At 39.0% G+C, this 22,787-nt stretch overlaps 1 protein-coding gene across 8 annotated transcripts in view; it reads left to right on the forward strand.

Annotated features, from left to right (window-relative positions):
* The window catches only part of BNC2 (basonuclin 2), a 407,820-nt gene that overhangs the window by 376,431 nt on the left and 8,602 nt on the right, over nucleotides 1–22,787 (forward strand). For 4 of the 8 annotated variants that reach the window (XM_033121982.1, XM_033121985.1, XM_033121989.1 and 1 more), the window contains 2 exons: nucleotides 11,324–13,293; nucleotides 13,729–13,794. In XM_033121982.1, coding sequence (XP_032977873.1) covers nucleotides 11,324–13,293; nucleotides 13,729–13,794 — 2,036 coding nt within the window. The remainder of the gene's footprint in view (nucleotides 1–11,323; nucleotides 13,294–13,728; nucleotides 13,795–22,787) is intronic. The other 4 variants (XM_033121984.1, XM_033121983.1, XM_033121987.1 and 1 more) reach the window with 1 other exon arrangement.

Raw genomic sequence — 22,787 nt, forward strand, 5'->3', positions numbered from 1 at the left:
AGCTACACAGAGCAGAACCCTGCCTATGAGATAAAGTGGACTAAGTGACTTATGCAGTAATTAGGGGATAATTGTCATTAACCTCACAAACAGTAGTTTACCCATATTGTTTAAAAGGCTCCAGGATGCATAATGACAAGGTAATCTGTCAAAGCGCTAGGGGGAAATATTAATAAGATTTGTGCAAGCCTGGATAGAAAATATGCAGAAAGCGGCCACATTAAGCTAATTGGTGGATGAATATACACTTGTAAAAGTGCTTCTAATGGCACGTTTGCTGCTCTCCAAATGACTACTGTTAATGTGGAGAAAGTGGGCTGCTTAGAAAGTCAGGACTGCTGGGACAAGAGGGTATTAAGGCATGTAGACGCAGTTATTACCTTGTGCTCGATAATGCGTGCTGCCTACTCTTACCCTCCTTTAGTGTGAATTTCTGAGTTTTTCGTGACAGTCCCATATATTGACTACTCTGATTATTCCGTTTTTGATCTATATTTGTTCAGTCAGGCACCAACTCTAAATCACCTCTACTTTGTGGACAAATAAAATGTATAGTATCTACATTGATGGCTGCTTATACATATACAGAAACACAAACTGTTAGCGCATATGTGGTTTTATAATAATACACACGCGTGTGTGTGCGTGCATGTGTGTGTGTGCACCTTTGCTAGGAACACATTTAATCTGAGCAATCAAAGGAAAGTATATCCATCAACAGCCTTGTGTATGTGTTACAAGTAATAATGTGTTGTCCCTGATGAATGCTAAAGCAGGAAATTAATCTTGTGTCTACGGCTATTCTTATACCCGGAGAAGAACAAAGTTAAATTTCCCAATACATCTTTCTGTTCAATCACACACTTAGTCCTCAGCGTGTTTTATGGAATACTGCTTGGTGAGTGTTCAGTCCCTTTGTACCCCTGCCCGCTCACATCCTAATGAATATGTTAAAGTTCCTTAGGGTTGTTCAATCAGCTTTAGTTGTGGAGTAATTCAAAGTATAATATGGGAAATAGAATCTTCCATTCAAGCTTTGGGAGCTCTGATAACATACCGGTATTGAGAATCTTGGCTGCACAGTTAAAACTCCAAACAAAGATTGGAGGCTGTGGCCTTGAATTCCTTGTTCCAAGGTTGCAGCCCTTACCTGGTGTGTAAAATCACTGTCATTATGAAGAAATGTTTGCTGCTTGTCAGACATAATAGAAATGCACATCAGAAAATGCCAGGGTCTCTGGCACTTCTGTTTAGAAATGTAAAGGCCCAGCAGAGACCCCCCAGATATGCAGAGGCTTTCTACAAACTCAGTGGCAGGACGTTGGTTGGACAGAGAGGTAAACTAGAAAATGTAGACCTCAAGCAAAATATGTCAGAAAGGGCTCTGGTGAGTATTGTTTATCGCAAAGCAAGCCGATTTATAGGTGTCCTAGGACAAGGCTTATCTTTATGTCTGAGTGTAGAAGAAAACAAGACCACTTGCAGGGCCCATCCTTCTCGTTCCTCCTGTTTCTAGTGTTTCCTCTGAGAATTTCCAACTGTTCCTTTGCTGTCCTGAACCATAAAATGATTTACCCTCTAGCATCTCAGCCATGGTCATCTCCAAGTAAATAACTTGTGTCTGTTTAAAGGGTTTAATTGGGGGGGGGGGGGGGTCTTATAAACAAATACTGCTACTTTTTTTTTTTTTTTTTGGAACTGCAAAGACCACTGGAAGACTACAGATGCTTATGTAGATAGCTTTATGGAGGTGTAACATTTATTCTGGAATGGTTGACCAAGTTTCAGAATATTCATAAACCCTACTGGTGTGCTTCCAGGGGGTTTCCACGGCCTCTTAGGGACTTTCTTGAGCAATTTCCCTAGTTAACAAGCAAAGTTTTCACTTGAACTGATCATTGAATTGACCAGGAGTACAAATTAATCCGGAAGAATTAGTACCTCTAATCACATCACTGATAAGCAGCCCCGAACAGAAACGCCAAAGGGAAGCATCCAAAATATAGGATAATACAGGAACTCTCGCATAAGGGCATGGATCTGAAAATTAGTTGGTTATGTAAGTTGGTTAAAAGGAAAAATATTAGCCTAGGTTTAAACATTTTAATTAAGATGATTTGTGTGTCCAGATTCTAGGCTTCGATAGTTGAAAAAATGCAATTGGGGCTTAGAAACTTTAGTAAGACTCTTATGTACATGTGAGGAAAACTAGAGCTGGGTGTTGGTGATTTGGCCAGTCACGCAGATGATCATTTGCAAAACCAAGACTAGAATTTAGGTGTCATTCACTTAAGTTGTTTATTTTCCTCTAAGGTTGTTTATGTATAGTTATATTAAGCATAATCAAAATTTGGAACTTTAGTATGCTAATTCTGTGTTAGCTTCCAGGTATAGCGTTAAATATTCAGTGCTACAGGTAATTTTACATTAAAGGTTGGTATGTTAGAAGTATCAGCGGGACTTAAGATTTTCTATTTTGAAACTAAAATGATCCCTAAGGGACTATTATTAAATATTGAAATGTATCATGTCTTTAAAAATTTCTCAGGTTGATTTAGGATGGAGGTAGGTAATTTGAAAAATACTTTGAATCTTTGAAATGCAATTCTAGACATTGCAGAAGTAATTTACTCCTCAGAAATTTCTTTTTATATGGCAAAGCAAGGCACCTGCTTTATTTATTTGCAAACAAATGCCCATAGAGGAAATGCGGATGGCTGGTTTTAAGCTAGACAAGCTAAAATTCCTGGGTACAGAGAAGAAATCCTGACAGGCCTTTAATAGAGCTTAGCTGGAGCTTCTGTGATTAAATATGTTGTAACCGCAGAGTGCTCTATCATAATCACAGTTTTTAAAGTAAAATTGCTTTGTACAGACTGGTACTGAGGAAAAAAGTGATCGCCCTCTGAATTATATATTCTTATCTGGTCCATAATCAAGAACATTCTATAACAAAGTGAATTTTTTATCAAAAGTCAACAATATGTTTAAGAATCACAAGGACAATTTAAAACTTGGGCCCTGGCATTTCGAAAATGGTATTTTGGTTAGACAGCTGATCGTGTTGGGAGGTTATATTGTTCACTTTATCAGTTTTTTTCTTTTAAATGGTATCTTTTGCACTGTGAAAATATCTTCAAATATGGATTAGAAAAGAAATGATGGAAATTTACATATCGAAAGACATATCAGAGAAAAGTACCTGAAGTCACATAAAAATTACCCTGTTACTTTTTTCTTCTGCTACCAACTTAAGGCATTCCCTAACTTTGTGCTTTTTTTGGCAAGGAATTTGATAGGTCTTAACTTCATTATACCACCATTCTCCATGGTGGACATTTTAAATGTTATAATGAGATGGATTTATAATGAGGCTCATGTACCATAGGAGTGAGCCAAAAAAAGGCAAGCTCCGTGTACATGGTGCATGTTTGTGTAATGCACATAGTGTGATAAGTAACTCTTTAAAGTCAACCCGTATGTGCAAACAATGTTTATAGAAAGAGACATCTATGTTATCATATCAGCTAACAAGGAACTACTAATAAGGTTTTCATCTTGACAGAAAATTCTTCAATGCAAAGTTTTCTGAGAGCTCTAGCATTCTAACCAACAGTGGGTATTCCTGTAACATCCATTCCTTTTTGTGAGAAAAGGAGGAATTGGAAAGATACTTCAGATAAAGTTCTTTACAATCTGGACATTACTGACGGTAGCATCAGCTTCTGTTATCACAGCCCAACCAGCGAATACCCAGCTCTGATGTTCGCACACTCATGTTTGTACACTGACGTGATGTCAATCTTGGGTTGACAAGGAAAGCATATTTGTTTTCCAAAAGCACTGTTCCACATGGATAAATCTAACAAAGGCCCATCTTGGGTTTTATTTGGAAGTTTTTTGTTTTGTTCGTTTTTTTTTTTGTCTGGCCCACACCTTGATGATTCTCATGGGACACGTCTGTCCTAGAGCTGAGAGAAAGAAGCAAGGATGACTGGTCAACATTGTATTTTGAAGCGATGCTCGTGAGAAATTCTGAAAAATACAAATTTCCAAATCATGGGAATTGAGTAAGGTTTTCATTACCCAAAACAAATGTTGATTTTTTTTTTCCTCAACTCTTAATTTGAACCATTTGGTGCAATCATGATATAAATGAGTATTTTTCATTCTGCCTACAGATATTACAGTTGTTTCAGCTGGCCTCCTAGAAACATTAGCTTGAAATACTGCAAAACCATCACATACAAGAGCTCGGTGTGAATAGAGAATGGTATAATTTTGTTTGCTTATACAACCAGACTGCTCCGATGTATATTGTATATGCTAGTGGTATATCTTTCTCATTCAGTACCGTGCAAGAAATGGGTGTTTAAATGTAAATTTGCTAAAACAAATATGCATGCCAAGTTCTTTTCCCACATCGTTTCAAGTATTTCTCAGAAATTATCACAACATTGCTGTAAAAATTTCCCTAAATACTTCCCAGAATCTATTATTTTCAGTAAGAATTTTGTTTTGTTTTACCATTTTTATTCATCTCCTTTTCTTGCCTGCTTACACACACACACACACACACACACACACACACACACACACACGCACGCACGCGTGAGCGCACACACACTCAGGCACACAGACACACAAACTTTGACCCAGGCACACTTACGATTGCCAAGTCACATAAATTAGAGAGATAAACACAATCTAACAAAAGAAGGGAAAAATTGGCTCTGATGTCAGTGGAGAGCACCCAGATCAGTTAAACTTTTGGCTAAGAGGAGACTTTACAACTGACTTGACTTGAGAAAGACCATTTCAAATGGAAGTATCTGCTTGTTATATATGTACCCGTCTGAGTTTTAAATTATGTAACTCGGGAGAAATGGAAGAGAAGAGGACTGGAAGTTGTATGATTTCTACACATTGTTTTCTTTAAAACTGTGTGCAGTATTCAAAGGCTCCTCTTCCAGAGTATGTCCCTCCAACGCTGCTACTTTCAGCTCTCAGAGCCAGCTCTGTGCAACCCACAAGGGGTATCATGAGCTCTGCATGCGCCAACCCCATCTGTTTAAGTTGATAGGATATCCCTGTTCCTATCATCTGAGATAATGGTCTGAGCCCATCACTCGCTCCTGAGATGACCCAGCAGTTAGATGATATGTTTCCTAATTTCTGGGTCATATCCTGGCACATATCCACCTAACCAAGAGGCCAGCACAAAGCAGGTGAAGATAAGCTAAGGTACATTACCTGACTGTTCCTCATCAGCTGTTCTCCAAAGTGCTTGCAAACGTTGAGTGCGCATACGACCGTGCCTGCCACATATCATTATTAGCCTGAGGAGAAGCAGTCTCCACACTTATACGACTACAGCCCCTTTAGTAAAAATATTGCGATTGCACTCTGATTAAATGTGGAACTGTTTCTCAAATGAGTAAGATATTACTGTAAATTCACATATGAAATGTTAGGCAAAAATCATCTTTTTGGTTAAAAAAAACAAATTCTCACGTTGACTCTCCATGTCACAAAGGATTGTTAGGCAACACTCCACTGATAGAGAGATGGGGAACATGTGTGTTTGTTATTCTGGTCGCACTAGAATGCAAGAAGGGAGAAGGCGGAAGATGGCCTACAAATGGGGCAATTGTGAATGTTGAGTTACGAGCGTGAGATTTCATGCAATTTGCATGATTTAGTGTTTTGAGTCAACTTCGTGGAGGTATACTTTCATACAGTCAAATCTAATTTGAAGCGTACAATCTACATAATCATAAAAGCATGAGCACAGTCAAGATAGAGGACATTTCCATCAACCAAAATTCCCTAATCTTTTGTAGTCAGTTCCTTTCCCTTACCCTCAGCCCCTGTCAACCACTGATCTCCTTTCTGTTACTATAGTCTTAACTTTTCCAGAATTTTCTGTGATTGGACTGATAGACTCTTTTGGGTATGTCTCCTTCTATTATTAGCGTCATGCTTTTGAGAGTCATCCATGTTGTACCGTGTATCAATAGTTTATCCCTTTTTGTGGTCCAGTAGTATTCCATCATGTAGATCTCCCACTATTTGTTTACCCTTAAGACTTAAACATCCAGAAAACCTGGTATTCAAGGCTTTGCATACCATTGTTTCATCAATTGTTAGCTTGGCAATTACTGTTAAATTTTACCTGATAGTGTACCAAGCTGGATAGGCTTGAAAATTGGTGATTTCTATACCTTCTACCCAACCCCATTCCTCTTGCTTTTATCTCTGAATTAATCCTGAAGGAGAAAGAATACAAAATTCCAACAGGAAACTGGTTATGAAAATAAGTTGCTAATATGGTCATGATGGAATTATTTCTTCAAAGACATGAAATAAAAAAGTATGTCTCGTAAACCTCTGATGTTGTTCTAGCTGGTTAGCAGTCCCTATTGCTCAATGTCATTTAATCAAAAGATTTTAAATTGTATCAAAGGGGAAATATTTTTTGGTTTTAGCTAATCATTTTAAGATTTTCCTTTAAATTGTGCCTTAAATCTGACAAGAAGTTCATGTACTAGAACAGAAAATTAAATTATTCTGCATCTGTCTTTTAGAATTAAATTATTTGCTTATTTCTTAATAATTTGAATACTGCTAAAGCAAATAGGCCCTAGATCTCTGCTTTGTTTAGCATTCTTCCCTCATTTCCATGCATGGACAGAAAGAATTGTTTTTCCTCTGTGCTGTGACATGATAGAGGCCTGCCATGAACACAGATGGAATCCTTCTTGGGCTGAGGATTCTCTGGGCTTGAGGTCTCCTAACAATCTAATTATCCCAAAGCTTCTTATCTGGTCTTTCTTCCATCTCTTTACAACCTTTCCTTCTCTTCCCCAAATGAAAAAAAAAAAAAATCAACCTTACTTTACTTTGATTTTAAAACTACAAGTCATAATAAGCTGCTTTGATGTGAAGAAAGAGCTCAAATAAAACCATCCAAACCATGACAGTTGATCGTAGTACAAAAAAGATTTTTAAAAATTACTCTGCAGAACCATATAGAATTGGGTGCCAGGTTTATTTATACCAAGTGAGAATCACTAGTTCTGATGAAATGATAAATGGAAGTTTTTTTCATGTAAAATGCTTAGATATAAATATTTTAAGTGTTTTATACTTTTTCTGAACCCAGTAAAACCAGTTTTAAGTCTGGGTCATTTGGTGTTATTCCTCTTATAATTTATACTATAGCCAGTTGTTTTCACAGGAAATCAATACTTAAAATAATACCTTGCATTTCACTTAACTGGATAAATCTTATCCTCATTTTGTAAATAATAATTCCCCAGGTAAAGGGTTAAAGGTCACTGAATTTGGTTACAAACGGGAAGGCCTAAAGGAATTGACTCACCAACTAACAAAATTGAATGGGAAGGACAAGTGTCCAGTTACACACTTGATGTAATTTATTATTCATGCACAAGACAGTGTCTCAGTATGGGTTGGTCAGCAGTCAGTATATTTGTAACAGACTGATTTTTTGTTTTATTAATGTTTTTATGGTAATAATACCTATTTTTTTTTTATGTCCCTTATTCAGTCTGGTAAAGTTTATTTCACAAGGCAAGGGGGCCTAGATTTTACATCTGTGCTTCTCAAACTATCTCTGAGGAAGGACCAGTTTTCCCCCTAATCAGTCTTGAGCCAATACTGAAGTTAAATAAAATTTTTAACAATTACTAAGAAGAAAATTATGCCTTTAGTTCTCGCGGCAGTATCAGATTGTCGTAAAGGGTTCCAAATGGTTACTCTCAATTACTTGCAGGCTGGTTAAAAAAAAAAGAAAGAAAAAAGTAGCCCTCAGACTGACACTGTCCTTTACCTTAAGAGAGGAGTCTTAAGCCATTGTTTGAGAATCTCTGCACCAGACCATGCTTATTTTTGTCACAAAGATCTTTAGAAAAAAAACAACCTTCTTCCCTTTGATGATTTCTTCGCTTTCTTCCCTTTGATGATTTTTAACTCCCTTCAACCAGTTTATCCAAAGATACACTAAAACTGGTAGCCATTCCTAGAATGGAGCTTGCAGACTCATTATGTGGCTAAGAAAGTCTACTTTGTTTCTTGCTGCATGTATGAACATGATTGTATTCGATCATCTGGATCGAATATGAATGATAGCTTGTTTGGAAAGAATTTCTGTGGCACTTCGTAGAGCCTGGATTCAGGCGGTGTGACCTGTCAGGGGGACTGCAGTTTGAATGTGCAATGTATTATAGGTATTTGTCCTGTTCCCAAGCACATTAGTTTACAAGGATGTGATCTTGACCTTCTGTGTGAGTAAAAATTGCTGCTTTTCTGACCACCGTAAATGAAGTTTCTCTTCTATGATTCAGGCTACCAGCAAAGTTCTAAACCTTGCTTACTTGGGCCTCTTCCACCAAAAGTAAGTGATTTAACCTAACAGTCTCCATTTTAGCAGAGACAGTTCCTCAGAACTAAGAGAGTCTGAAAGGTAGTGGTTTCAGAAATAGCAACAGGCCTTGTGGCCGGTCAGGAGAAAAGAGAAACCATATGGGACTGCAACGTACTGCTGGGTAAGGCAAGACAATGGGGGTGATGGAAACGAGATGCTTCAGGTGGGTTTGATCAGTTGCTATGGTTTCTAAAGGCTGTTTTAATACCAGAGGTTGGCAGCTATGTAAGTACATTATCGACATGTACTAGATTTAGGTGCAGGCTACCTGGGAAGAACCTGAGGAAGAAAGAGGACTGCACGCTGCTCAGGTTGGGTTTCAGCCTGAGAAACAATCTATAGTGAAAGGCTTTATAAAAGAACAGTGAAGAGCGTGGATTTGATGGTAAAAGGAAAATGGTGTAGAAGACCTGACAGTACTCTAGAGACCAGCTTACTCCTTGGTGTCACAAGCTCAGGGTGCTCCCCTGGGAAATGGCATCATGGAATGACAGTCACTGTGCTCAGTGAATTTGGTGTCAACATTTCGGGGTTCCAGGCCTGAACCCCACGTTAGCATCTTGGCAACCTTAACAAGCCATATCACCTTTCTTCACCTCGGGTTTCTCATCTGTTAAATATTTGCTGAGCTCTGGAAGCTATTACGAGGTTCAAATGAGATACTCTATACAAAATCACAATTTGAAATTTCTCTATTTGTCTGCAACACCAACACTCCCCCTTACTTGCCCTATTCCAAACACTAGACGAGGTAGACCAACTGCTATGAGGGCTGCTTTTTAAAAACTGACTTGCAGGACTCCAGGTTCGCCACGTACGCACCTCATTACGTTGACTATTCTGAATAGATAGCTGCATGCGAGCGTTTTATCTGAAGGCTAATTTTATCTATAAGATGAGGGAGGGACAGCTGTGTTTGATAGTTCACTTAAGAAGGGACACCCACACGCACACATACACTTGATGTAAAATCATAGAATGCCAGGAGTGAGCCTTGTGAAGAATGGCACATACCTATCAGCTTCTTTTTTTTAAGTAATTTCAGTAAATACAAGTATCTCCTTGTAATCAAACTAGTTGTCACAGTTCAGACCGTATGATTGTGGTCCGGAGAGAATTGTATAGCACAAGGCTAAGTAGAACTGTCTATGAGAGAGGATTTTCCATTGCAAAAAAAGTACCGTTCTCTTCATCCTGCTTCCTCTAATATACTATCCAACATAAGCATAGTGCATTTGTTGAAACCAAGAAATTAAGATTGATGCCATATTATTAACTGATCTACAGACTCTATTCAAATTTTACCACTCTCCCCACTAATGTCCTTTTTCTGAGCTAGGGTCTCTAGGATTTCACATTATGTTTATATGTCTCATTTCCTTCGTTTCCTCCAACCTATAAGTATTCTTTGATCCTTTTTAAAAATTCTTTCCTGACTTTACATTTTGAAAAATGTTAGCCCCTATTTTGTAGAATGCCTTTCCATTTGGGTTTGTTTGATGTGTTCTCGTGTTGTAAATGTTTTACAAGAATCCCACACAAGGAACGAGGTGCCCTCTCAGTACGTCTGTGAGTAGGTACGTGACAGTACTGCCCACTGGTCTTACTAACGTGGATCCCTTGGGTAAGGGGGTGTCTGCTAGGTTTCGCCATTGCAAAGGTATCATTTTTCTCTTTGTAATTAATAAGTATCTTTCTGATTTTTAAGATTTTATGCTTTCTTAAATTGGTGGTCTGGGTTGGAACAAGTGTCATTCACAGAAGGTTGCAAAGTGTCTTGTCCTGGTGGGAGGAAGCTGGGCCCTAGAAAATGATGGAGTCATTATTTAAGTGTTTGAATAGATTTCTCTCAATCCGTCCTGAAATGGATTGCCTGACATTGCATTGCAGGGTTTTTAAGTTCTACCTCGAGGCAAATCTCATAGTTACTAGCAAAAATGAAAGTATGAAATGCTTTTTAATGTATATTTAACAACACATAGTCTGGTGATTACTGATGTGTATTCTCTGTGGGCTCCCTTTGCTATCAGAGGAGGATGTTAAGAGACAACATTTTTACACCTTTATTCTATCTAAATCCATCACGTGTTTACTTTCTAAATATCTGTAACTGTCATATATAACAAGATCATAAAAGTCAAATACTTTAAGTCTAACTCAAACTTTGAATCATAGGATTACAATCAATTTTCTGGAGAAGTACAATTACTGTTTTCCCTTACTCTACCTTATGAAATTGCCCACTATTAAATGACACTAGAATATAGCCATTAGAAAAATTAAAATACGGCTTAGTAATGGGGGTAGAGAAGGTAATGCTACTTTACTCATCTTTTTGACTTAGAAAATCATGTTATAGCTCCTATTTAAAAGAATTTTCATCATTGGATCAGTGTCATGTCTGCTTAGGTTGAAGAAGTAAAATTCGCAAAATGTACTTAATTCCTTCCTATGGTGTCATTGTTTAATAAGAATTAAAGTACCATTTTTTTGCATTTATACTGGCTTGCACAGTAAGAGTTCACATCTTGTACTAATGTATGCTAAATAGTCGCATAGTACATAGACCATTGTTGTTAAAATAGCAATAGTAAAGGCATTTTAGCTCACAGAGCCCCAGTGGTCTACATTTTGTTTGTTTTGACATTATTAAACTCAATCTGTTTCTCTAACTGTGACTCTAATTACTACATTTGCATGGCAGAAAAGTTTGCTTTGTGGGTCGACTTTTATTAACAGTGTTTGCATGTTGTTTTCTGCTCTCGCTCTCAGTGTTTCACGAGCAGACAGAGCACCTTCAGTTGCAATGAATAATTATGCACAATCAATAAGTTTTTGTGTTTGTCTTTGTTGTTTCTTTGATGTGGCCTCTAGGATGCTGCCGGCAAGGTGCTGGACCGCTGGGCCATCATGTCTCGAGAAGAGGAAATCATCACCCTTCAGCAGTTTCTGCGGTTTGGAGAAACCAAATCCATTGTAGAGCTGATGGCAATTCAGGAGAAAGAAGGGCAGGCCGTGGCGGTACCATCTTCAAAGACAGACTCAGACATCAGGACTTTCATTGAGAGCAATAATCGCACCAGGAGTCCCAGCCTCCTTGCTCACCTAGAGAACAGCAACCCTTCCAGCATTCATCACTTTGAAAACATCCCCAACAGCCTTGCGTTTCTGCTTCCATTCCAGTACATAAATCCGGTCTCAGCCCCACTGCTAGGATTGCCTCCAAACGGGCTCTTGTTAGAGCAACCAGGACTGAGGCTGCGGGAACCGAGCCTTTCAACCCAGAATGAATACAATGAGAGCAGTGAATCTGAAGTATCTCCTACACCTTACAAGAACGATCAGACGCCCAATAGAAACGCCCTGACCAGCATTACTAACGTGGAGCCCAAAACCGAGCCAGCCTGCGTGTCCCCTATTCAGAATTCTGCCCCAGTCAGTGATCTGACCAAAACGGAACACCCGAAAAGCTCATTCCGGATTCACCGGATGAGAAGGATGGGGTCAGCCTCTAGGAAAGGAAGAGTGTTCTGTAACGCATGCGGGAAGACGTTCTATGATAAAGGTACTCTCAAAATTCATTATAATGCCGTTCACCTGAAGATCAAACATCGGTGTACCATCGAAGGTTGCAACATGGTCTTTAGCTCCCTCCGAAGCCGTAACCGCCACAGCGCAAACCCTAACCCTCGCCTTCACATGCCCATGCTAAGGAATAACCGAGACAAAGATTTAATTCGGGCCACATCAGGAGCTGCTACCCCCGTCATAGCAAGTACAAAATCGAATCTCACACTCACCAGCCCTGGCCGGCCCCCAATGGGTTTTACCACTCCCCCGCTAGAACCCGTCTTACAAAGTCCTCTCCCTAGCCAGCTGGTGTTTTCTGGGCTGAAGACTGTCCAGCCAGTCCCTCCGTTTTATAGAAGTTTACTCAATCCGGGGGAAATGGTGAGTCCTCCCACCTCTCTCCCGACTAGTCCCATCATCCCGACCAGTGGGACCATGGAGCAACACCCCGCACCACCCTCTGAGCCAGCAGTGCCAGTCGTGATGATGGCCGCTCATGAGCCCAGTGCCGACCTGGCCCCTAAGAAGAAGCCCAGGAAGTCCAGCATGCCTGTGAAGATCGAGAAGGAAATTATTGACACCGCTGACGAGTTTGACGATGAAGACGATGACCCCAATGACGCTGGCGCCGTGGTCAACGACGTGAGCCATGACAATCATTGCCACTCCCAAGAGGAGATGAGTCCAGGCATGTCGGTGAAGGACTTTTCCAAGCATAGCAGGTCCCGGTGCATTTCACGGACTGAAATAAGAAGGGCCGACAGCATGACTTCTGAAGACCAAGAACCCGAGCGGGACTATGAGAACGAGTCTGAGTCTTCGGAGCCCAAACTAGGGGAGGAGTCCATGGAAGGGGATGAGCATCTGCACAGTGAAGTGAGCGAGAAAGTCCTGATGAGTAGTGAGAGGCCCGGCGAGAACCACAGCGAGCCCTCTCACCAGGACGTCATCAAGGTGAAGGAAGAATTTACAGATCCCACTTACGACATGTTTTACATGAGCCAGTACGGACTGTACAACGGTGGGGGAGCCAGCATGGCAGCCCTGCACGAAAGTTTTGCATCGTCTCTGAATTACGGCAGCCCTCAAAAGTTCTCCCCAGATGGGGACCTGTGTTCTAGCCCAGATCCCAAAATCTGTTATGTGTGCAAGAAGAGTTTCAAAAGCTCCTACAGCGTGAAGCTTCACTACAGGAACGTTCACTTAAAAGAGATGCACGTCTGCACAGTGGCTGGCTGTAATGCTGCCTTCCCCTCTCGCCGAAGCAGAGACAGGTCAGTAAATGTCCATTGGCTGCTCCTGCTGGGGGTGGAGGGTGCCAGTCTTGTTGGACTTTAACATTAGAAAAATCCAACTCGGATGTTTTGGATGCACTGTAAAGATTGTCCTCAGTGACCACGAGATAACCAAGCTGCCATGCTCATGAAGGATTGTTGCAGTTGGTGCTTGTCATGATTAAGCATGCAGAATCATATGCCATCTTACCCAGTAATGCACGCCATTTTTCTCTGTGCTCTGTGTATGTGTGTGTGTATGTGTTTCCATGCATTGAGGTGTGTGACTCAGTGAAGTATGTACACAGTGCCCTGCTTCCCCATGAACCTTCACGTAGAAGCCGCAGCTTCTGTTGTAGGTATTTCTGCTTTGCCTTGTGGCTTTTTAATTAAATCAATATATTATCTTCATACACACATATTTATCCAATATAGAAACAGAAATTTACGGATGGAAAGAACCATAGGTCCAGGACATCGAGACAGCCTGCATCTCCGTAGGTATAACCAGAAATGTTATCATTCTTACATGAGTATTTAGTATGTCCTTGAATTCTTTAAGAGTCATGAAACTATCCGAAGAACATGGGACCAAAGCAATTGCTAATATGGGGAGATGGTATGGCGGTGTGGGTTTTCTTTGTTTTACCTGCACAGTGTCTTTAAGCACATCTCTAAAATGTAGACGCTATCTATCATGGCAATTATGCACAGGAGGGGAGGCATGCATATACTTTTAGGATTACTTAGAATATATTCTGTCCAGCCTTCAGATGACATCACACCTTAGTTATGTAGCTGCAGCTCTGAAACAGTTGGGCTTAAACAGAAGCAGCTGGTCCTAAACCTACAATGTTCTTTTTCAGTCCTAAAGAAAATGTAATAGAAATGGAATGTGTCAAGGTGGTCAGTGGTGGGGTACCACAGTCGTCCTACACTTGGGGAGATGAGCTTGTGAGCAGACCCTTTACATAATACACAAGCCCAGCTAGAGTCACACACCAGTTAATTCTTCCTGTTATGTTGGATGTGTTTTTTTTGGTTTTACATGGTCTTTAAAAAGTATTTTATGGAGAAAATTTTATTACGTGGTAAAAATCAATATATGCAGAAGAAAACAAAGTTAATTAGGAATTTTCCAAATAGCCACCACCCAAATTCTAATGCTTATCAATTATGGAGAGTTCTTGGAGAAAGTAACATATAAGTACTGCAGAAAAATAGTGACTTCCTTCTAGAATACTCTGTTTTGTCTTCATATTTAAAAGATTAGTCTTTTTTAACCTAAAAGTTTTTTTTTTTTAAATGTTTCCCATTATTTTGAAGTATAGTGCAAGGGGCCCAGTCCATGAAAAGCAAAATTTCTGAGAAAAATAAGTGCCTTTCTTTATACAACTCAAATATTGCTTTGAAGAGAAATCTATCCTCTTAAAAATGTCCCCTCCCTAAACCCCTCTCCCCCACTCCCATTTACATTTTTCTATAAAAAATGGTTGATAGTCACAAAGTTCTTTTCAGTTTTATCATTGACAGTCCCAGAATATGGCAGATAAGATAGCTATATTTTGAATAATAAAATATAATACTACATCCAACCTCTCCCTCCCTAAGTTTGTGAGTAATATTCATTCTTTTAAATTTGAAATAGTGCACTTGTGATAATGAGGTTAATGCATTGGATTTTTTTTAACAAAAATAAAAGACTCATGAAAACCTGCATAAAATATTTATGGAAATGGAGTGTTTGAAGACAAGCCAAAATCTACGCTTATTTGCATGAATTCCTATCACAGTTTTAGTTGGTTTGCTGAAAATACTGCAAGTCATAACACTGGAATAAATGACTCTGGGACCAAAAGGCTATAACACCCGAAGCTTGGTGCTTTCATTTATGTCACTTGTGTTTTTATGTCCTAGGGCATAAGCAGGTACTGTTGAGAGGATGTTTTGTCTAAGGAAACAATATTTATTGATAGGTGAATATTTCAATCTCCATTTTCATTCTAAGGATTGGGAACTTGGCGGGTGACCAGCCATATGGGAATTTAGACCAGTATCTAGGATAACCAAGATATTCCAGGTGGGAAGGATAGTACTGGTATCTCCCATGTGTGTTTAGTCACATAGGAGATGGCAAACCTCACAAGATAGGTGATACATTTCATTTGGGTAAAATATCACATCACACCCAATCTTTTTAATTCTGGAGTTTTGTCACACATGATAAATGAAGAAAAGCAAATTGAAAAAAATACTATACAAAGAAAGTTTTTGATTCTCACTTGAAATTTTGCTTTTCAAGAATACTCAAGTAATTTGATCCCAGGTTAAAAAGCATAACAAAAACTCTGGTACTTTAATTTTGACATCTTTTAAAGAAGAATGAGTGTCCATCCTTGTTGAGTCTATGACTTGAATTAATGTATGACCCAAGTATATTTACCACCAAATAACCAGAAATAGTGATGCCATTGGGGTACCAGCCTCTTCCTGCGTCTCAGCAGAGTGGACTCAAAATAACTATATTCCCGCTTCAGCCTTTTATCGTCATTTCATCCACTAATGTCGACCTGTAATTTACCCTCCTTATTCACAAAGCCTCTTGGATCACATCTCCGATCTAACCTTTAGACTTACCTTCCTCTTTCTCTTCACTTTTACTGTATTAGTCATGAGAACCCCAGGAATTTTGTGTCCCTACTTTTATCCTCTTCAGTTCACTATGAAGCTAAAGCAGGTTTTCTTAGCTTTCTCGGAGCCAACAGACCTTCCATCAGGATGGTTTCCAACAGAAACCACCCTTTGCCTTCTTTCTTTGCCTGCTGTCCTCAGGCCCATTTCTTTCCTCTCCCCAGAGCCTCGATTCATCCATCCTTGACTCCACAATGCCTTCCTTGTGCAAATAAAGCCTCTTTAGAGGGGATTTTGAGTGGGGGCTGAAGTGTGCAAGGGTTTCTAGGATGCCTGTGATAAAACTAACAGAATAACCCTGGTTCTTCTGTTTATGGAAGAAGCCTTCTTGTCTTTGGGCTCAGAACACCGTACAGGAGTGATACACAGGTCGTCTTGGGCTTCTTCCAAGATGGTTATACACAAGGGAGTGACATTTTTGGTCTCTAGATAGGCATGTTAATAAGATGAAAGTAGAAAAATGTTAAATACTGTGTCTTAGATTTGGCAGCTGGTTAACAGAGATTTCCAGGTCTTTCTAGATTTTATAAGATCAAGTTGAAGGTTTTCTGAAACAGGAAGAATGTTCTTTGCTTAAAGTCAGCAGAAAGGGAGAAGAGAAAGAGGGGGGCACACACAAGGTCTGTGAGGACTGAGTATTCTAAGCGGTGTTTAAGGTACTCTGTTGTATACAGTTGTGAATGAGTTTGAGTTTAATAAATTCAAAAGCAGAGAGGACCATTCCACACTAAAGACAAAGAGTAAGCTAATAACCACAAAATCCAGTTCATCCAGTCCGCAGATAGATGGCGATTAGAATAATTTTCATTCTGAGTTATAGACGTGAAATGTGACTTGTTTTCTCTGTAAAGAACTATGATACTATAAGGTGATTGCCAAAGTATGTAAGTGTATACTGATGACATTGTGTAGTGTTAGTCCTGAAAGTTTCTAAACGCCCTTCTTCTTTCTGGTTTATCCCATGATTTTTTTTTTTTTTTTTTTTTTTTTTTTTTTTTTTTTGCTACTAAGATACTATTGTGTCAGGGAACAGGAAGTCGGCCCTCAGTTTTGAAGTACACACATGAAATGCTCCCTGGGAAGAAGAAGTTATAACTAACTGGCCTAGAACCTAGCCTTCGTAAGGGAAATTTTCTTGAAGACAGATGTCATGGTCAGAATTAGCTTGGTCTGGTTTCCTTTGGTCATATTCTCATCCTTTGTCTTGAGTTTTGATCCTCAGGAGGGCTGAGGGGCTGTGGATCGCCTGTATTTAAGGAAAGCCCGTTTATAAATTGCCTTTGGTTTTAATTCAGAAAATAAATAAACAAACAGACACCCTCTGTCCTCTTCCCTAAACTTCCTTATCATTTGCTAACATGTTAAAATCTATGTATATCGGTTTTAGTAATTGGGAATTTTAAAACTCCCTCAACTACAATGAAGACTTTCTACCAGAAACTAGATGGTCCGCATAGAAAGAAATACTCATCTCTCTGTTTTTCAACTTCTGTGAGTTTCACCATCTTTGTTTCTCTCTTCCTCTGAGAATAGCGGCCACTAATTGCCGAAGTTTGTCTTAAATTTTATCAAATGTAAGCATATATGTTTGATCCGCAAGGTGTAGGAAAGATGATGCAGCCCCCTGAATAAATTTGAAAACAAAATAATATTTGCTTAGGGTGATTTATAAATAAATATGAGGCATCCATTGGTGCCAAGTGTGAACCTTCTCCTTACTAGTTAAATCAGTCCAGATTTAAACATGTAAACTTCTTGATTCGTGTGGAGTAAGACATCTGTATTTGGTTTATTAAAACCTGCTGATGTCTCCAGAACTAAATTTGTTCATATATAGGCCTCTGGGTAGCTATAGCTCAAAAGCAGAGATGTATAGTTTTTGCTTGTCTGATTACCTGACTTCCAGCCCTGTACAGGTGTGCAGGAATAAATTAACAGGAGCTACCTTTGATGAGCCACCGCATACATTAACAACAGAGGTGAAGATGCAAAAACATGCTACCTGCCTCCTGTTATCACCTCAGCAACAACATCCATTTTTTCCATCATCCTCTATGTTTGGAAACTTACAGAGAACTTTTCTAAGGAGAGATTTTCAATAAATACACATGATTTCACTAGGCAATACCTCCAAGACATGAGCCACTTAGCACCAATTCAAGATAACTATTAGTATATTTGCCCTAATATAATTACCTGTCAAATACAGTACGTTAATTCTCTCCAAATACAAGAAGAGAACATTTTCTTTTTTAACTAAAGTTTATTGCGGTGAGAATTGTTAGTAAAGTTACATAGATTTCAAGTGTCCAATTCTATACTACATCATCTATACATCACATTGTATGTTCACCACTCAGAGTCAGTTCTCTTTCTATCACCATATATTTGATCCCCCTTACCCTCATCTAGAAGAGAACATTTTAAGGTATGAGCCATCTATTTCATTTCCTGTATTTTTGCTAATCAAACTGCAACTCTCCTTTTCCAAAATTCTTTTATGAAGTGAAACTGTGCCAGTCCTCTGACTTTTAAACGTTAAGGGAGAGAGATTTTTCCCCGGTTACTCTATTTGGTTTCACAATAGATCCAGCAGATCAATAGGTCTTTTGTACTTACCTCCATTACTTTCCATCACAGGCAAACAAACAAAATAAATCCCCTTCTGAGTAAGTGCTAGTTGTGCCCTCCTCAAGCAAAACTTTGGTAGTAAGATAAACTTCAGTGTCATTCCTGTCTCTGGGGTTCTTTTTATATACTGGAGGAAGAGCAATGAGCAAAACAGCCTCCTAGTATCATAGGGAGAGACTCTGTCAAGCCTAAAGTGGGCCCCCGATCTTCCTAATGACTGCCTGCTGGCCCAGCTGGATGTAAGACAAGCTCATTTAAGCCTCTGCTGACCTTTCACTCCTCCACTCCAAGAACCACACCAGTCACTTCCACCCAACTGCCTACTAAATAGACAACAAAGCTTAATGGCAGGCGAATGCCTTCCCTACCATGACACAGAGAGATATTTACAAATTTCTATCGATAGGAGTTACATTAAATCTCTTGTGGCTACATAACTTCCGTTGCACAGACATAATGCTTCTATATGTTCCTTATTCTTCCCTTCCCTCGAAAGGAACAAGCGACTGCTCTTGCCAGCATTATCTGAAAATTTCAGGCAAAAATAGACTTTAAAGCAGAACACACACACCAAGTGCACAAGCGGTGTTTTTCAGGATGACACTCCTTTGAAAGGGTCGTCTTCCTGGTTTCTCCCTCTGGTCCACCTATCTGACACTCTGATAGACTTTTTTGCGGGTGACTCTTTTTTATACATAATTATTCATTTGAGATCTTCAGAAGCGAGACTTTGCTTTCTCTGTTGAAATTTCATAGCGAAGATTGGGCGAGATAGTGTTTTTTCTCTTTTAAAAGTCCTCAGAAATAATGTAATGTTTTTACTGTGAGAATCCCACAAGCTTCAAATAAATGAATGTGGCAGAATATGAAAAGAGTTTACACGTGCCCCAAAATTGCAATGTCATAAAAAAGGGAGTTAGTAACTGATTCTTGAGTGCTAAGATATGTGTTTGTGTGTGTGTGCATGTGTGAGCAAGAAGCAGGCTAAGGAAAGAGGAAGAAAGAATACTTTTTAGGAAAGGACAAGTTTTCTTCAGTTATTTAACATAAAACTACACTGGAAAAAAAAAAAAAGAAAAAATACCTAGATTTTATGTCCTAATGCAAGCTGCTTGAATTAAAACAGGAGCTGTAAATTCCTGGTAAAAAGCTGTTATGCCTGAAGTGTTAGTGATCTTAACTCTAGTACTTTATGGAGTTTATTACTCCTTTTATTAACTAGGGGGAAAAATGTTACCCACTTCTACTTTAATTATTTTTCTTACTTGCTCTAATTATTTTGACTTTACCTCCAGAAAAAAAAAAAAAAGAAAAAAGGCAAGTGTTGCTAACTGAACATATGCAAGCAATGCTTCAGTTTTGCGATTGCGTCTATCAATCTGAATTATTACCCACTATTCAAAAATTATGCTAACGTTCTAATCTAAATACATCCACATAATGTATATGTGTGTTTATACATAAACACCCACATAAATAAGAATATCAAAAGACAGATCATCCTTAATTGCCAGAATAGACATCTTTATCTTGGAAGGTAATGTATGAAGTTATTTTACCACATTGATGGGAAATAACAAGATTTTGTAAGTACAAGGAGACAGATTTAGGCAATGAGAACAACAGACATTCAGAAGGAAGCCTCTTCGGTCTGATGGCCAGCTGAGGGGAGCTGCTCTAACTCTGCTGCCTCCTTAGTCTGCTCTGTCACTGAGGGGGCACTGGTGGGTCAGTTCGCTCACTAGTAATTGTGTTTTACAGACTTCTAAAGCAATTGGCTCAGTCAGTCCCAATTCAATAAAAGTGGAGAGCAAGAGAGAGAGCACTTTTGTTCTATTTTTTACTTGAAATTATTTCATTCAGCAGTCTGTCTTTTTTATTACCAGGACTTGACATTAGCACTCCAAGCTATATTAGCATCCATTTCAGCAGTTCAGTAATGGTATTAAAAAAACACTTAACTTCAACGGTGAATGGTTGTATGACAGTACCATAAAAAATCCACATTAAAAAAAAAAAAACTCATGTATTTGTCCCAGCAAATTATTTTTCACTTGTTTAACCACTTCAAAACTATGTTCTCATGATGGGTATTCACGAGGACCTTCTTGTTCTCAGAAGCAGCCACGGGAGGTGCTCTGTGGATTAGGGAACTGGGAGAAGAGGAAAGGGAAATCGAGTGGGGAGAAGGTAGGTAAAGCTGCTGTTTACCCTGTACTTAGATTGCCTTCCATTCATCAGCAGAGATGGAATTGGCAACCTCAGAGCACCCAAGGTGAAATTCTTGGATCCTCGTGCATGGCTGGGATTTGATTTTGAACCCAACCCTCTCCAAACTTGGGAGCAAAGCCTAACTACTTTGGCACTGTAGTGAGCTCATAAATGACTGCATTAGTTTCTAAATTTTGATTAAACATTCAGTAATTAATCAATGGTAGACACGAAGCAGTTGGCAAGGTCCAGAGCTGCAAAATGTTTAAGACATAAAACATTACGAAGTAATTAGAATATGCTCTTTCAAAGAGAAGGATTGCCTTCAATAAAGAGGTAAATGATAGCATCCTGTTTATTGTGGACGTAGGCAGCCAGAGCAATATGATAAACTGCTGGAGATACACATACCAGTAATCATCCACATTATTAGTGCCATTAATCATAATTCCAAAAATATGACAGCAGCAGCCAAGTTTTTGACCAATTTTGCTTCTGCTGTTGGCCATTATGACTTAGCTAATAGACTGCAGAGCTCCTGTGCGTGGCAGTTTGCATTGAGAATGGAAGGTTAATTATATTTGAGCTGCTGATTTCTTCTCTCCTTGGAAAAGGCTTAGCACTTTGACAATCCCAGGAGCTCCCTGTTGTTAAACCAGTAAAAGTACTTTATTGAAATTTTCTTTGTTGGTCAGGAATGAGATGTTTCAAATGAGATCTCAGCGCCAGGCTGGGATAGCCACTAATGTTTCTTACTCCAAAGTGATCCTTGGACAACAAGATGAACTCAGTGGTTTCTGCAGATCACTTTGCTCTCTCATTTCTCTTCTGCAGACAGGTAAACATTTCAACATGACATAGTGGTACACCAGGAAATCCCACAAGATGGGTGGTGGTCTCGATGTGTGTTCGGAGGTCTAAGAAGTTGGGAGAGGTTGAGATTACTGGGAGAAAGAAGCAAAATTCTGCTTCTTCAGCTATGTTTGTGGCAATGAACAGTAAAAAGAATTTCGCAAAAATCACCTGAGTGTTTCTAAAAATCGAAATGTTTAGTAGCATTGATGGTTGGTTAACTAAAGTTTTCATGTTTCAGCTGACAGTTTTAGCATTGTTTAATCAAAGATATAAATTAGATTTTGTGCATTTTTTTTTTTTGCTCATGTATATCTTCAGTAGTTTCTTTTTCAACATAGAATTAATTCTAGGTAAGGCTATAGCTAAATAATAATATTGTCTACAAAATTCTGTCCCCTCCCTTGGGGAACTCATACATCCCTAACGTTATCTTTTTAAAAGGTCATAAATTAACCATTTTAGTGATAGAAAACATTTTCCATATTTAGTCCTAGGAAGTATTTTCTTTGAAAAAGATGTCAGAAAGGAATTGATGTTCCATGTTCTGCACATTAGAAAAGAAAACTAAGTTTTAAAACGGCAGAAAATTTTGAATATCAAGAGAGAAACTTGTTCTTGTTATTTTGGAAATAGGTCTTCTGAACTATATCAGTTAGACTATAAATCAAGGGATGGGAGGCTTGATGATGACTTCATACAAGGTAGATATAGAGTTCAAAAATTTTACCTCAGGTTTATTTAAATCCTTAAAAGATGCCAGCATTCATGGCTTTGATTTTTTTGGACCCCAAAATAGTGAACCGAGCACCATATAAGCTGCCTGATTGAGAAAATTTCCAAATGCTGTGAAAACACAGTACTGTTCGCAGTAGATAACACTCAGTGTCTCACGGTGCAGTGTAACAGGTACCTACTGAATAATCAGCACCCTGGAGAAGCCTTGATATGTCAGATACAACTCAAAAGGAAAATGGTTAGGGAACAGGGCTGGTGGATATTAATACTACACTTAACCCACGCGTCCAGCATACACATTTCCCATCTACCAATCTGCTTTCCCAAATGCGATCACAACATTAACATTTTTTATGCATTCCACAGCAATG

Source organism: Rhinolophus ferrumequinum, chromosome 12 (assembly GCF_004115265.2).
Source record: "Rhinolophus ferrumequinum isolate MPI-CBG mRhiFer1 chromosome 12, mRhiFer1_v1.p, whole genome shotgun sequence".
NCBI lineage: Eukaryota > Metazoa > Chordata > Mammalia > Chiroptera > Rhinolophidae > Rhinolophus > Rhinolophus ferrumequinum.